Raw genomic sequence first — 15,066 nt, 5'->3', positions numbered from 1 at the left:
ATGCAAAGCAGAAACGGCATTCGCCGAACCCGCAATGAGTCGCAGCCGTAGGAACGATAAAGATTTCAACTTGCAGGAAACGCTGCTATTAAATAATATTTAAGTCTTAATTATATTTTAAAACAGCCATTTGATTAAAAAGAAAAAAAAAAGTTCTGTTATAGTGCTTTTGTAGTTAAAGGTCTGTCAACATTTCCATTTTAAACCTTCATTTCTAGGGGGTTTATAATTTGGTCATAAAAATTCATTCTAGGCTGGAACTTGGCATACAGGGGCTCAGCCTAGGAGCAATATTTTTTATTATCCAATTTGGTTTAAATTGGTTTGGCCATTTTTAAGTTATAGGAGTGTAAAAAATAAACGTTTACTGGTTTCAGATGCCTTCTCAAGCTTATTATTATTCAAAATTAGCTTTTCCCCTCCGCACCTCCAAAAATACCTTCAGCAAGAGGTGGGAGATACCATTTTACCAGGCTGACAATACATGAGTTACAATTCAAATTAATTCACTTCTTCTGATGCTAACAACCTAAAGAGTTACTATAACCAGCAACTACTTTTGCATGGACCCATTACGTACTGTAAACGCTTGGAGATTTGTGTAGCATCTGCCATTTTGTGCCTGATGCACAGGTACTGCAGCTGTAAAGGCCTTAATTTGAAATAAATAATTAACTCTGGAAACCTGCATTCCTGGAAAATAATAGAAGACCTTTAACCAAGATGTTTCTCTGTAGAATTTTATTTCAGCTGTGGCAGCTTCAAATAAAAAGCTGCAGATGTGAAGCAAGCAGGCGTATACAGCTAGGAATTCCTCGCCACGGAGCCTCAGACATTGCCTTGAATTTAAAAACAAAAAAGAAACTCTGGTTTATGGCTCAGCTCTTCAAATCACTTGGGTGCAGTAGGGACACAACATCGACGTGACTTTGCATGCTAAGTACAGGAGAGGGGTATCTGTGCCCAAGCCTAACAAAAGCTTGGAGAAGGATTTTATTCCTGCTTGATCATTAACATCCACAATCTTTCATTTTAGCATTTCGCTGGCACACGGGGCGTCCGCCCCAGCCTGACCCCAGCATGCAGCGACCCTCCAGGGCACGCAGGGAAAGTCTTTGTACTGCCAGGGCCGTACCCACGAGGGTTCGCAGACGGATGGGAACGGCTTCCTGCACCACCCAGCGCTTTGCTGGAACGGCTCGAGGCCCCGGGAGCAGAGACCTGCTGCCACTTGTGTCGTGTAATCCCAGAGAGGGCAGTTCCCAGGGCCGCTTGGGGCTTCGTGGGCCACAGATTGGCCACCCTGCTCTACCTGGTGCTCACCAGCCCCAGCAGACCCTGGTCACCCGTATCACCAGCCCGCTCCGCAGAAGCCATTCTCCTGATTCACAAGGCTCAGATTTCCAAAGACATCACGGCTCCTACCTCATTAAACCGGAGGGTATTAGGAGCCTGAATTCCTTAGGAAAAACACCCTGCTCCTGCGTCCAAGTCCAGTCCCGCTCAGTTCCCATGCCAGGAGAGTAACAATTTCAACAGGACGACAGGGCGTCATAACGTTGCTTAATATCCAGCAGGTAGGTAGCCAACCAGGCTGAAGTTTCCTCAAAGGTTTGATTTTTCACTCTCTGAATTTCATATGCAGTTTGCCTGACCTCTCTTTGTAAGCCGTAGGAACAAAGTCTCACCAGGCAGACCCTACGGAGGGTGTTAAATCAACGCACAAGTATTTCTTTTTGTAGGCGCTCCCATTCAAACCGAACGCGTTTGCGTACTGCACGTACGGCCCCCGCTGGAGCCCACGGCAGGGCAGAGACGTCCTTTTGGACGCCCTTGCAAGCCTAAAGGTGGCTCCTGGCGGCTTTGAGGCGGGGGACACTTCCGTACCTTGCTTCACCCCAGACGCGGGAGGTGGGAAGAAGGAAGGTAACAAAGCAAAGCTTGGAAATACACTGAAAGCAAAATGCTTTGCTGCAAAGCAAATGGGCACGGGCGCTTTCTTCCTCTCACCTCCGGGCTGCGGCACACACCTACCTACTTACTTCACTACATTATTCCGGCTTTTTTTAATCGCTACAGTTCATCTCGACCCATCCGCTTCCACTGAGGACGTTCAGCCACTGACAGACCTGCAGAGACAGGGACAAGACTCATTCCTTGTACTGGCAGAGCCGATCTCGACCCAAAACCGCGATTAAAGAAGCTACAAACCACGGTTCAGGCTGCCAAACGCGAGGGCTTCAACTAGCGCTAGAAGCGCCCCGCGACCGGCCGAGGCTCTCGACGCGTCCTCGGCCACCTGCAAGTCCCAAGCCTGGCACGGAGAGCCCGCTGCCAGAAAGCTTCTTGCAGAGAGGGGCATTTTTTCTTCTTTATACCAGGACTCGTATAAAAGAAATAATCTATATTCGTTTGGATTATACAAGCTACAAAACACACCTTAGCTTCGGTTCCACGTTTAACCAATCGCAGAGGCCGTTTGTTGGCTCGTATATTACGAAGCAATAGAGATTTAAGGGATAATGGTCATGGCGGCAGAGTACACAAAGCAATAAACTGCTTTTGAGGTTGGTTAAATGCCAAGCGATGCTGAGGCCTCAACGCCATAAACATTATTTCTATTATATGACAAGATAAGAGGATACAATAAACCGCAAAGAAGAAAAAGCATTTTCTGGCCGCGTGAAAGTTCTGGGCTTGGTGTCTCTCGGACCCTGCCCGAGCACCACCTCAGCAGCATGAGTTTAAGGGGAATAAATTGTTAAATTAAGGGCAGGTTTAAAAAGCAAACGACTGTTTGAGGAAATGGCCTGTATAACAGTAGTGCTGGAATGAGGACCTAAGTGATGATTTGTGTCACTTATAAAAAGTGAAATGGTGCAGACTGGGGAGCTGGGGGCTAGGTAAAGCCTTGCTCCCAGTAGGATATATTCAACGTTACGGCACCTCCCATTAGTTTGGGCAACAGGAGTGGACAAAGCAGTTTTATTAATAAAGATGTTTTCCCGTTATGACATTTCATAAAACCTCAAGCATCCAACACTCTCAAAGCCTTCAGGAGGGGGGCAGAAGGGGCATAACTGTAGGAGGGGCAAATCTGTCCACCAACCAACACCTCCCGCTGCCAGCTTTGCCCTCCAAATCAGAGATCAAACACGTGACCACGTATTTAACACGCGGTTTTATAAGGAAGGAAACAGAGCCCGACTTTGAGCCGTTTCCCACTGCCACACCAAATTGCAGCAATCAAGTAGCAGAAGCGGCTCCCAAGCCCCAGCCTTTCTCCCCGACCTTTGCTCCAGATGCCTTAGACAGGATGGCCCAAAAGTGTCGTAATTACCTTGTATTAATGAGTCAGAGCTGTATCATTAGAGAGGCTTAGTTAATAGCTTTCAACGTTAACGGCAGCGCTCAAGTTCGCAGCTACCGCTCGGTTGCGCTAAGGCGGCGTTTCGTCACTTGGCGCGCTTTAAATGGGAGTAGAAGATTTTTAATACCGACGAGCAGGGCGCGCCACCCCCAGACATAGCGTCGCTTAACACAGCCGATAAAAGCTTTCCTCGAGGCGTAGTTCTACGCCTCCCGTAGACATCTCGGAGGCAGCGGCCAGCCGCGCGGGACGGGCACGCTCCTGCTGGAGAAGAGCTCCTCCATTGCTCGGCGGAGAGGGCCAGGGGAGAGGGGGTCCAGGAAAAAACGTGTCACCTGTCCTCCTGGAGAAGCAACCGGCTAAATGACCTTGGGAAGAATCTTTTTTAAAAGCAGTAGATGCGGCACATTTAGAAGTCAGCTGTGTCGCAGCAGACACGCTGCTGGGAAGCGATCGGCGTGCAGAATCCAAAAATAACAGCTGTTAAAGACCTAGCAACCAAAACATGTTTACGTACCCGCTGAAAGCCCACTAGTGGGGATTATATGGTGGGTATAGTGAGATCTCCTCATCTATTTTAGGCGAGCATTCCTGCTTCCCCCCTCCCCACTTCCCTGAAAAGTGAGCTTTGCAGCATTTTTCTATGCAGAAACAGTGAAGGAAAAGCAGGGGGAAGCGCATAAAGTGGGAAAGGACAGGGCTGGTACTAGCTACAAAGAGAAAGAACCAGCTAAAGGCTGAGAGAAGTTATACTGGGAAGCAAAAGATTTCTCCCTTTAGTCTAAAAGGGGAAAAGAATAAAAAAATAAAAATCACAACTGGCTTCACAGTGATCATCTCCAGGCTCCTGTTCAAATTTGCTTGGCTCTGCTCTCCCTTGTCCTTCTCCCGTGAGCTCCCGTGCTACTAGATGTCTCCATGCAACATTTGCAGGAGGCAGAGCACTAACTTTTGCGAGCGGAAGGAGGAGCAGACTGTTTGCCCCCACACCCTGCTCCCCCGGTTGTTAACGAAAGCCCGTCGCAGCCTGCTCAGTCCATCCCTCAAACAGGGAAAGACCCAAATAAGCAGCAATCTGCAGAGATACAAACATGCCAGGAGATCGGGCAAAGGCGTAGAGAGGAGAGAGCTCCCAAAGGGCTCAGCAAGCTGGACGTCGGCCTGAAACCGTCCACCCTGATAACCGAAGCAGCAACAAGGCCCCACAGCCACTGATACCCTTCCATTCAAAAGTTTTTCTTCCTAAACAAAATGCAGCCAAAGGTCTTGAAGAACCAGAAAAAAAGGCTGACTCCTGCAAGGAAGTCTTCCTCCCCAGTGCTGGCCACAATCCAGCTTGTCTCCAGGCTAGGAAAAAGCTTCCCATGCGCTAAGCGATAACATACCACTACCTGGGCTGGCACACGTGTGCCCTGGGGTGGAAAAATCTAATTGTTTTCCAAAAGCGCCAAACTCTGGATCCTGCTATCTCTCACAGGAGTTTAAGGCACTCGGCACCTTTAGGAAGGTCAGGCTGTTTCTGTGGTGGATTGGACCATCCCATTTTGTGTTTGAAGACAAGGGTCTCGATCTTGAAGGGAAGAATTCAGAGAGCCGCAGCCACCTCTGAGACTTAAGGCTTCCCTTTAACGACAGTTCATACGAATAAGCCGTTTTTGATGGGATGATCCCCAGGGGCGCGTCAGGGATCAAGGTTTAGTGCCAAAAGGCAACACAAGCTGCCGGGGAAACAACGCAGCACGCGCTTCAGAAGTTGAGGCCTGCGATTAGCCCCTCAACTTCAAATCTGGATTTATTTTTCACATTTGAAGCTACCACTGCATTACCCTGTCCCACTCATCGCCACGATCCCGTTTTACTCCACCGGCACCAGAAAGCACAGCCCGCTGAACATTTAATTTCAGCTAATGCTCCAAGATCTTTCCCAGATGGTCTGTATGGAGCTCGGGTACCACTGCACCTCCACAGTTGTACTGCTGCATTGTAGTGGCGAGCAGAATCTGTAAGAGATCTTAAACACCTTCATCGTGAAGCTGATGTAGAGAATAACGGACCAAAAAAAGAAAGAAAAAAACCACACACACCTAAGACACTGAGTTGCGACGAGATTCAGAGCGCCATATATTTAATTAGTCCAGGGGACTGTTAAGGGGTGACTTGATCATACACCTACAGACAACAGAAATTCGATAGGAGGGATCTGCTGTCTGAATACAAAAATCGAACATGATCCACAGCCTGGAAGCTGCAGCCGAACAGGTTTAGACTGGAAATGAGGCATAATTTTTCTTATCAACGAGAGCAATTAACTATTAGAACAACTTAACCAAGGGCTGTGGTGAATTTTCCATCACTGGAAATATTTTAAATCAAGCTTGGATCATCATTATTTAATACATGCTCTGGTTTAAACAGGTATTGAAGGACGTTCTAGGAAACTGTGCACGAGGTCAGGTTAGATCACAATGAATCATACCAGTATGAATTACCTGGATTCCAACATTTCAATATTAACATGAAGAATTGTCAGAATTACCCATAAGCAGCAGTCTGGAACAGTGAAAGGATGAAGCAACCACCTTTATATGTCATTTGTGGGAGATTGTGGGAGATTAAATTTAAATACATTGTTGTTTGCCTTAATTGCTTGTTTGAATCCGATTTTAAGGTTGTATGATTGAAGTCCTCACATCATTAAGTACTCAAATACAGCTAATACATTTTATAAATGACTTGCGCAATTTCACAGGCAAAGAAGTTCAAGATAAAAAGCAGCCTACCAAAAGGAGAAAAAAAAAGAAGAAAAAAAGGAATATCACTTGCAAGTGGAGAGAAAATGCTTCGGCTGAGACCAAGACTAGAATGACCAAAAAGCTAAGAAGCCACAACCGTGTATTTTTAAGGAGCCCCAGTCCTCAAGAGTTTGCAGATGAGATTTTTGAGCCATTTCTGTGCCGTAAAAATGACTGCGTCACAGAATTCACATGCAGTCTCAGAGGACATGCCCCGAGGATGCAGAATTATCTTTAATTTCAATTGAGAGACCCACAGGAGGCATTAATATATTAAACACACTGAAGAATTTTATGCGTGTGGGGGGGGAGAACCCTGGGATCAGTTAGAGCTCCCAAATGCGTCACAGCCATAATAGTTTGGCAACCTATCGTCCAATGGCTGCAGCCAGGAAAACAAAGTGTGTGCGGATCACTTAATATCTAGTTAAAAGCCGCAATTCCTCCTCCCTCCCTGGCAAGAGGCCTGTTAGCATTTTGAGGTTCAAACATTTCAGAACAGACAGAGCTAATTCTCCCAGGACTCTGTGCAGGCCTGGACTCCTGCAGAAGCCCCAGTTTCTAATAGCTGCCATTAAAAGAGCCCCAAGAGTAAAAGCACAATCCCCCCCCGCCTCGCTCCTCCCATTAATATTGTGTATAAGCTGCCAAGACGCTATGCCGTTGAGCACTGGGAAGGATGTAAAGTTCAGCTTTGGGAAAGCACTAATTCAATTAAAAAAAAAAAAAAAAAAAGAGAGAGAGAGCGCGCACGAGAGAAAAGGAAAAACATGCAATGGAAAGGTACCTTCCCAGGCAGGGAAGCCTACGAAAAAGGTCATACAACTGAAAAAGGGATGTGACGCAGTCAAAGCGACAATCGTTTGCCCTAGGAAAGCGAGCAAAAGTTCTGCAAGGCTGTAGCCAACTCTAGCACGTAGCCCATGGAAGAAAAATTCACAGTGGGTCTTCTTCGTAAGCCCAAAATAGACTGTGGCAGTTTGGGGTTCACATAACACAAACCATCAACTGTCACATTCTCAGCTGCTTTACAGAATATGCTATAGCAGCTAACTCATCCTGACAGAGAGCGAGTATCCGTCCTTTGGTTAAATAGCCTTGAAAGAAGATGAGCAACGTTATCAGAAAACATTAACAGAAGATCAGCATGTTTTCTCTGGGCCGTGTGGATATCATGGAAAACACCAGCAGAATAACAATACGGCACAAAGCACGGCAGATTTCATTACTTTGGAGTGCCGGCACTTGCTCATAACCTGGATTTACACACTGCAAATCCTCTGATCTGATTACCTCCAGTGATCACGTAAAACACCGGCTTTAAACTCTTTGCCTCAGTGATAAAACAGCCACTTTGATTCACAACGACACATTCACAATAAAGTATACTGTAAACGTACCTGTCCACAGCCGGGGGCATTGCACACAAACGGCCTGTCGTCTCCCATATTTCATGCAGCTGAGCTAAGCTGAGGAGAAAAAAAAAAGAGAGAGAGAGAACAGGAAATTGTTAAATAAGCTAAAAAAAATTAAAAAATAGCCAGAGCAGAAGCAGCTCTATACAGGAACGCAATTAATCAACGCTAGGCGTGCAGCGAAGGAGGATCTCTTTGTGCCCTAGATCACGATCAAGGATGAGAAATTAATTCAACCTCAGTCTAACTAAGACTTCAGGCGTCCCCGCCAATTTTTCATGTATAAAGAGAAGGGGCTGTACCATGGCTAGAAGGGCTCGTCGGGAACCGCAACAGTGAGACAGTGCGGTCCGATGGTTAGGAAAGGGATTATACCGCATCCAGGGTTCCTCTCCTAGGCCCACCACCAAGTCACCGTGGGGCTCTGGCAAATGACTTTCTACTCTCTGCATTGCTGTTCCGCCATCTGCAAAATGGGGACAACGCTCATATCTTACAAAACGATTGCCCGGTACAGTAAAAACCTACAAAACATCCCGTTATCCACAAATGGAGAGCGGTGAGGAAGGGCAAAGCCTGGTTTATCCTCCCTATTTCCAGTAGAAAGCACAGATACACAAGCAAAGATGGTGACAATCTACAGGAGGAAAAAAAAAAAAGTGCAAGCAAGAAGCGATCAAATAAATCCAAGTCCTCTCTACGTACAAGTTATATTTTCAATGGGAGAGAACTAAAATTTGTCATTTAATTAATTAAGGGATTATAGGAGTGGTGCTCCGTTTTACAAGGCAATAATCTGGCTCCCTAGTGGGTAAACTACAAGGCTGATGGCAGGGGTAGTTTATCACAGATTATAGCCAAGGATAACAAAACACTCAGTCCTATTATGCTACAAGTGAAGCTATTCTTATTAATAAAAAATAAGAGTAAATAAAGTAACCCCCACCACCTCAAATTCAAGAAATAATGGTTCCCTCCACCCACTGCTATTTTTATAGCAGGATTTTAAAAAGCTATAATAAAGCAAATGCTATCTCTTCAGGGGGTTTACTGTGCGAACATGTTCTGGCTGTTCACGTTGCTTCCAGCATCTTACTCCAAGTTCGGCACTTGGCTTCAGCGATGCACGTTGGCTTGCTACAGTCAAGAGCAGAAATGAAACCTGAACGTGGCCAAAACGCGTTCATGAAGACACAGACTCTTTTTTGCATTTCTAACCATTAACACACACACCCACCAGCAGCAGTGAGAGGGTGGAGAAACTTGTTATTTTTAGGAGCTATATGAGAAAGCGCTCTAAGAATACAACTTACTGGCACAGGGCAGGTGCCTATGCTACAGAAGAGTCCCCCTTTGCTTTTATTCAAAAGACGTGGAAATCGATTCTTTCTTAATTCGAGAAAAGAGTATTTTCCTACAGGCATGTACTAGGGCAGCGTGCAGCTAAAACGGGTGGCTGCAAGAGGTGAAATTCCCCTCCCCGCATGCTGGTTCAGCCACGGCACAAGATGGCACCAAGCAAAAGCTACAAGAAAATAGCTGCCAGTTCTTCTCCCTCAAAAAGGAGGGAGATGCCCACGTCTGGATTTATTAAGCAAAACTCCAGGGCCTGTGCAAACACCAACTCACAAAGGATAAATAGCCCTCTCACAAATGGAACGGCGAGCAGCCAGGATGCTCCCTCGCATAGGAATAAATGCGATGAAGGTGGCCGGGAACGGCGGCCGCCCAGGAAAATCCAGAGAAGTGAGATGAGTCTTGCAGCGCTAAAGGGTGACAAGGCAAAAGGAGACGGCGGAAGCTCTGTATTGCAAGATTAAATCCCAGCGAAGGCTAGCCCTGAGGTGACAGAGGCGCAGATGACAGCAAGAGGAGTCCGAACAAGCACGCGCTAAAACAGGCCTCTTCATAACATCCTCCTACAAACTTCCATCTGAAGCTCGTAAAGTGGACAGGAGAAATAAAAATATTGAGCATGTTTCTTCTCAGAAGGAAATCAACCATTGCTTCTGCCTGCTAAAGAAATGGTGATCTCACCTCCGCCTTTCCACAATCAAGTAGATCCTCTTTGCGAGAGGGATCTCATTCAGGCCCTGAAGTAGCTGACACTCGGGCATCAGCTTGGGGACATGCAAGCAGTTGTCACCCATGATCTGCTCTGAAGGCACAGAAAAGCCAGGCTTCCTCCAGATCTTTTAACACGTAAAAGGAGTTTCTAGCAAGGAGGGATGAAGAGGTCAAACCTTGTAATATCAAGTCCCTGACACTGCAGAGGAGGGAAGCACAGAGCTTGTTAAACATCATCAGATCCACTTGAGCTCCAAAAATACAGCATCAAAACCTTCCAGTGAGCCGCACAAGAAGCTACAACTCTGAATGAGTCAAGAGAGAGGGTTTAATCCTTGATCACCCGCTCCCGGCAGAGGACAGCCCAACTACCGCTCTTTCTATAAGAAGAGAATGACACAAGTTGGATTAAACACGACAGATATCAACTCTAGGACTGCTAGAGTTATTTTACCGTCGTGACCGGTAAGACCACGGTACCAGGACACAGATCAAATAAAGGTCTAAAAATGACTACCTTGGGCAACCTGCATTTTTTTTTTTCCCCTCCCAGCAGTCAGAATGCATTTAGTCTTACTGTGTGCCTATCCTTCCTCACCTCTTCTTTGCATTCTTAGGGGCTTATGGGTCAACATTTGAACAGCACCCTCAAAATGTAAATGGCAACGTGAACGACCATCCTCAGAGCTGGCAAACAAAGCACGTGCCACATGAGAGCCTGGCAGCTCTTCTGGGACACCTCCCAGCCAGGTACCCCGGGGAACTGGTCTACGAAGGAGCTTGTGCCATCAGCGTTTAAAGCCTGCTCTCAAAACCCCCACAAAACCCAAAGTCCTCTGTCGGTCCAGCACCACAGCCAGCAACTGCTCCAGCAATTAAGTAGCTCCAAGTTAAGAGCCATCATACTGGGATGGCAGCACAGCTGCAAAACTTTAAAGGATGGTTGTTAACGCCTCTTGCTGTCCAAGTCAGCCCTGGTGTTGGAAGATCATTAAAATCACCCTAGTGCATTTAAACTCAGTTGCGTGGGGTATGAGGCTGGGGATGCATTTGTTTCATCAACAAACAAATCTTACTGTTAAATACACAGCATAATTATTATTGAGGGAAGACTGCTGTATTTCACAGGGCAGCCACCCCATGTTTAACTAACACGGGTCAAAGATCTGTCCTTACCGCTGTCACTTAAGCGGCCCGCTGCCTTCACCGACATGACAAACTTTGGGGTCTCTCCACTTCATGCTTACGCGTCTGATGCGCATAAAAACTATTTGAGAAATTAAAGAAATGGTTCAGCTGTCACTCCCGAGGCTTTGACAGTGCTAACTGAAATAGAGAGCAGGAAAACAAAACAAAAAGCCAATGGCATTTCAGGTTGTCTGCCAGCTACTTCTGATAGCATAACAAGCAGCTCTGTTAAAAAAAAAAAAAAAAAAAAAAAATTTGGGACTAACACACTTGAAAGACCTCAGTTTACTTGGTCTTGCAAAAGTGTCAGGAGGATTCAGTCATTCTTTAAAGGAAGATTTAGCTGCTCGTTCACTACAGAATATGACCAGTATGTACATACATGTGCTCAGATTTATATCACATTTAGTCAGGATAAATTGCTTCAATAAATTCTATTCTTAAGGATAGACAGAATAAGCAGATGATTGGATACTGGGAACACATTCTCATTCCTCTTCCTGCAGCCGCGGGACAGTATTTCACTGTTTTGATGATTTTTAGCATGTTGGAAACAGCAAAGGGAAGCAAAGAAATGCAGACAGATTACTGTAGCGTGCTTCAAAGTTCTGTCTGGGCAGACCTGACAAGCAGCTGCCGTCTCATGGAAAACTGAATTTTCAACCAAAATAAACTGCTCCCCAAACCTTTATGCGTTTCTGTCTCTCTTCCTCTATTAACTGACACTATATTTGCACGCAGATAACCTACAGGCTGTCTGCAAAAGGACGCAAACCCAAAGCCACATTCAGCAGGAGTTTAGAGCACGTGTTGCGCTATAATCACGCATCCCTTGGGACCGTACGCAGGTTATTTAAGGGGACAAATTTCTGAAGACTACCTTGTACACAGCAGCACTCTCAATGGGAGCGGCTCCTCTGGAGCGCGTACAGCATGCAGAAGAATGCACATGAGCTTTGCTTCCAAAGTCACTGCGGAGATCCTCTGCAGAGGATCTCCCTCCTACTTTCAACATCACTTTCTAACTCCACACCAAAGTGGCTGTAGCATCGCAAGAGGATGCTTGCAAAGCCGAACAAGCAGAGTCAGGACAAGGGCCCCACCTCACCGTTTCTCCAGCACTGCTGCTTATCCAAGGGCGTCAGCGCTGACAGAGCAATGATGACTTTTTCCTGAAGTTAATCCAGTTCTCTGTTTATAGGGACACTGCCTTTTCCTACTTCTGGCATAGAGACAAATGAGAAATATTACGTGATGTGGTTCAGCGCGTGCCAGGATGCCGGGCTGACACAAGAGGCACGTGCTGCGATAGCGGATAGCGACGGAGGCACAAAGGGCTCTTCCGCGAGTAAAGTGAGGCACGGCCCCAGGGCACCAATCACGCCAGTCCTATTCCGAGCTCCATCACTGCCTTGTGCTATAACCTTGGGCAATCCACTTCCGATCACTTCGCAGCTACAGAAAACCAATCCCACAGAGATTATATGCCCAGCCATTCCATAAACTCCGTTGATCCAATTGCTATATGAACAGTATTTCTAGAATATGAGGATATTTAAGGTTTTGACTCTTCAAGGAGCCGCAAAGCCTTTTGTTAACACAAGATCCTTAGCTGGGAGGCCTTGCACGCAAGTAGTCAAGTCACAGTTGATGCGTAATAAAGTTAAGTATTGTGCTATGAGGCAGCGTGCTTTAGGTGTCCATTAACAGAAGAGCGTTCTGGGCAGCCTGAGGCCTTACTGATACCAGAGGGCTTCTATTAAGTTCTGAAGATCTACAAACCATTGTTTTGGAGATGGTGATTGGATCCGATGAAGAGAGAATTAGAGGCAATCCACTGTATTTTGAGGCTTCGGAAAATCTGAGTCAAGATTGTGAACACGGTGGTGCAGGCACCACATCAATTTTGTGTGCAATACACCAAGCATGCTGCAGATTGCTTAATAAATAATTTGGTCAGCAGACCCACCTGAAACTTGCTGGAAGAATTCCCTTGTGAAGAGTCAAGAGAATTAAAAAAGAAAACCCTCAAACAAATCAAAATATCAAATTAGTACCTGCAGAACTCAAACCATACAGAATCCCTTCAGAACCACAGAGGCTCATAAATGAAAAAAAAAAATCTACCACAGGCTGAACCTGGGCACCAGAACTTGCTCTCAGCTTCGAGGAAGAAGGCAATTCACCCCTATAGTTGACATTAGAAAAGCTCCAGGCTTTGAAATAGCCTGGACAAAGATGAAATTACTCATTACATGAAGTGCTTTGTACTCACAAAGTTTAAACCTCCTAACACAAGAAGGGGCTCTCAATGCTTCGCCTACGGTAATGGGTGTATATGCTGGAAGGTATTTAAAAGTATGTTTTAACTAACCTGTTTGCAATGCCGGGTGTAGATAGGATAAGTTGGAAATCCAGTTAGCCGTGAGGATCTCTAATCTAGGCAGGGACAGCAGACAACTGGAAGGGAAGAGCTTTGCCCACAGCACTAGTGCCAGCATAGGAAGAAATCAGAAACGTAAAGCTCCAAGTCAGCGCTTTCACAACTAGGGACCACAACCCAAATGGGGCAAAGCCCCGACATAGGCCGGTACAAACCCAATGGAAGCTCAATTTTAGGACTGCGGTACCTAACTGAAACATAGGGGTTTAAGCCCCAAAGAGCACTTCTCAGGACAGAGGGTTTCCACAGGGCTTTTTGCCAGCTTGCGTCCTTCCATTTGCAGGATACGCTGCAATGTTCACTGTGCCTCCTCCTACACGACAGCAAGGGAAGAGAACGGTCTTCTCAAAGAGCTGTGCAAGGCTGCAGTTAAAACAAGCCTTGGCCAATTTTGCAATGACAAAGCATACTGCAGTTTGAGGGAGAGACAAAAACCCAGCATTTGGGAACGTAAAGCCCCACATATTTTCCAAACGGGTGCTTCAGAGGTTGATTTGCTACTATTCTTCCTTATGAGCCTAGTCACAGAAGGCCACAGAAGGCCTCCTGCTTCCCCACGAAGGCTGCCAGGAAACACAAGAGTGCAAACGAGTTTCTGGGATGGGGAGCAGGAAGGGGGTTTAGGACCTTCCACTTGACAGTCTCAGTTGTAAAACCTCATTCTCCCCAGCACAGGCCCTCACTCTCTTGCTCAGAGATCTCCCCAGTCTGAGAGGAAAATTCTGCCTTTCCCCACTATTATCACCAAATTTCTCAGTCGCCCCATTTCCCCCCAGCAACATCCGTGCATGCACACACTTCAGTCATCCTACTGCCTCCCTGGATAAAAGCATTAGCTGGCAGGTACATTAAACACAAACAAAAGGTGTAATTTTAAATTCAACAATGCATCACGATCTAGGTGTGAAGTCCTACAGAGGTGAAAAACAAAGCCTGGGTTCACATATAAACAAAGTGATGTCCTCTTTAATTTAAAAGGCAAGATGCATTTTGCATATTTAAACTGGCCCTTCTTACTTGCAAGAACTGGAAGGGAAAGGGCTGCAGGTATCCGATGAAAGCTGAAACCTCTCCTTCCCCCTCCAGCTCCAGTTACACAATGAACGGAACCGCCCATTGGGTCCTGCCCATGCAGGAGGACTTGACTGGGACACTCATCTGGGGACAAGTTGGCTTTGCTTACCTCAAAAATCAACATTTCCACTTATCTAAAAGTTTAATTCTTTCTGCAGATATTAAAGTCAGCCCATATGCTACTTTTCCCCCGGTAGATCGGCCCATAAACTGTAATAGTCCCAAAGCACGTTAACTAACTCATTAAGAAAAAAACTAAACCCGTTATCCTAGTCTAGACGGACACCTAGGGGTAATATTTTAACTCCCTTAAAAGGGATTAGATGTATTACATGCATCAACAACAGCAATGAAAGACCAGCCTTGCTGAAAAGGATTTCCCCTAGGACACATGTTGGCACCTCATGGAATCCATTTTAAAAACTTCCATTTGGAAACAGTTTGGGAAAATAGACAGGAAGCATGACACAGGTTTTCAAAACTACGTTTTGCATTTACGGATCCTTTCACCCAAGATGCTCTATACGCTTTCAATTCATTATCTCAGCTTTACCGAGGAAGAGAGTTTCCAAAGTATGCCTGAAGCCACACAGCAAGTCATATTTTTTGCTAGCAGCATCAGCCCGATGATACTAAAGGGCCACGGTCCGACTCTTAATTGTTTTTGGCATTGTTACCCACAGTCACACTTTCACAAGTGCATGTTCCTACAGATAT

At 46.0% G+C, this 15,066-nt stretch overlaps 1 protein-coding gene across 1 annotated transcript in view; it reads right to left on the bottom strand.

Annotated features, from left to right (window-relative positions):
• Nucleotides 1-15,066, bottom strand: part of LOC104145511 (cyclic AMP-dependent transcription factor ATF-7) — a 70,137-nt gene that overhangs the window by 40,887 nt on the left and 14,184 nt on the right. Inside the window, 1 exon segment of the mRNA XM_068921293.1 lies at nt 7,563-7,631. Coding sequence (XP_068777394.1) covers nt 7,563-7,631 — 69 coding nt within the window.

Source organism: Struthio camelus, chromosome 28 (assembly GCF_040807025.1).
Source record: "Struthio camelus isolate bStrCam1 chromosome 28, bStrCam1.hap1, whole genome shotgun sequence".
Classification (NCBI taxonomy): Eukaryota; Metazoa; Chordata; class Aves; order Struthioniformes; family Struthionidae; genus Struthio; species Struthio camelus.
Note: the sequence above shows the minus strand (reverse complement) of the source record. Positions and strands in the feature narration are given on the sequence as shown.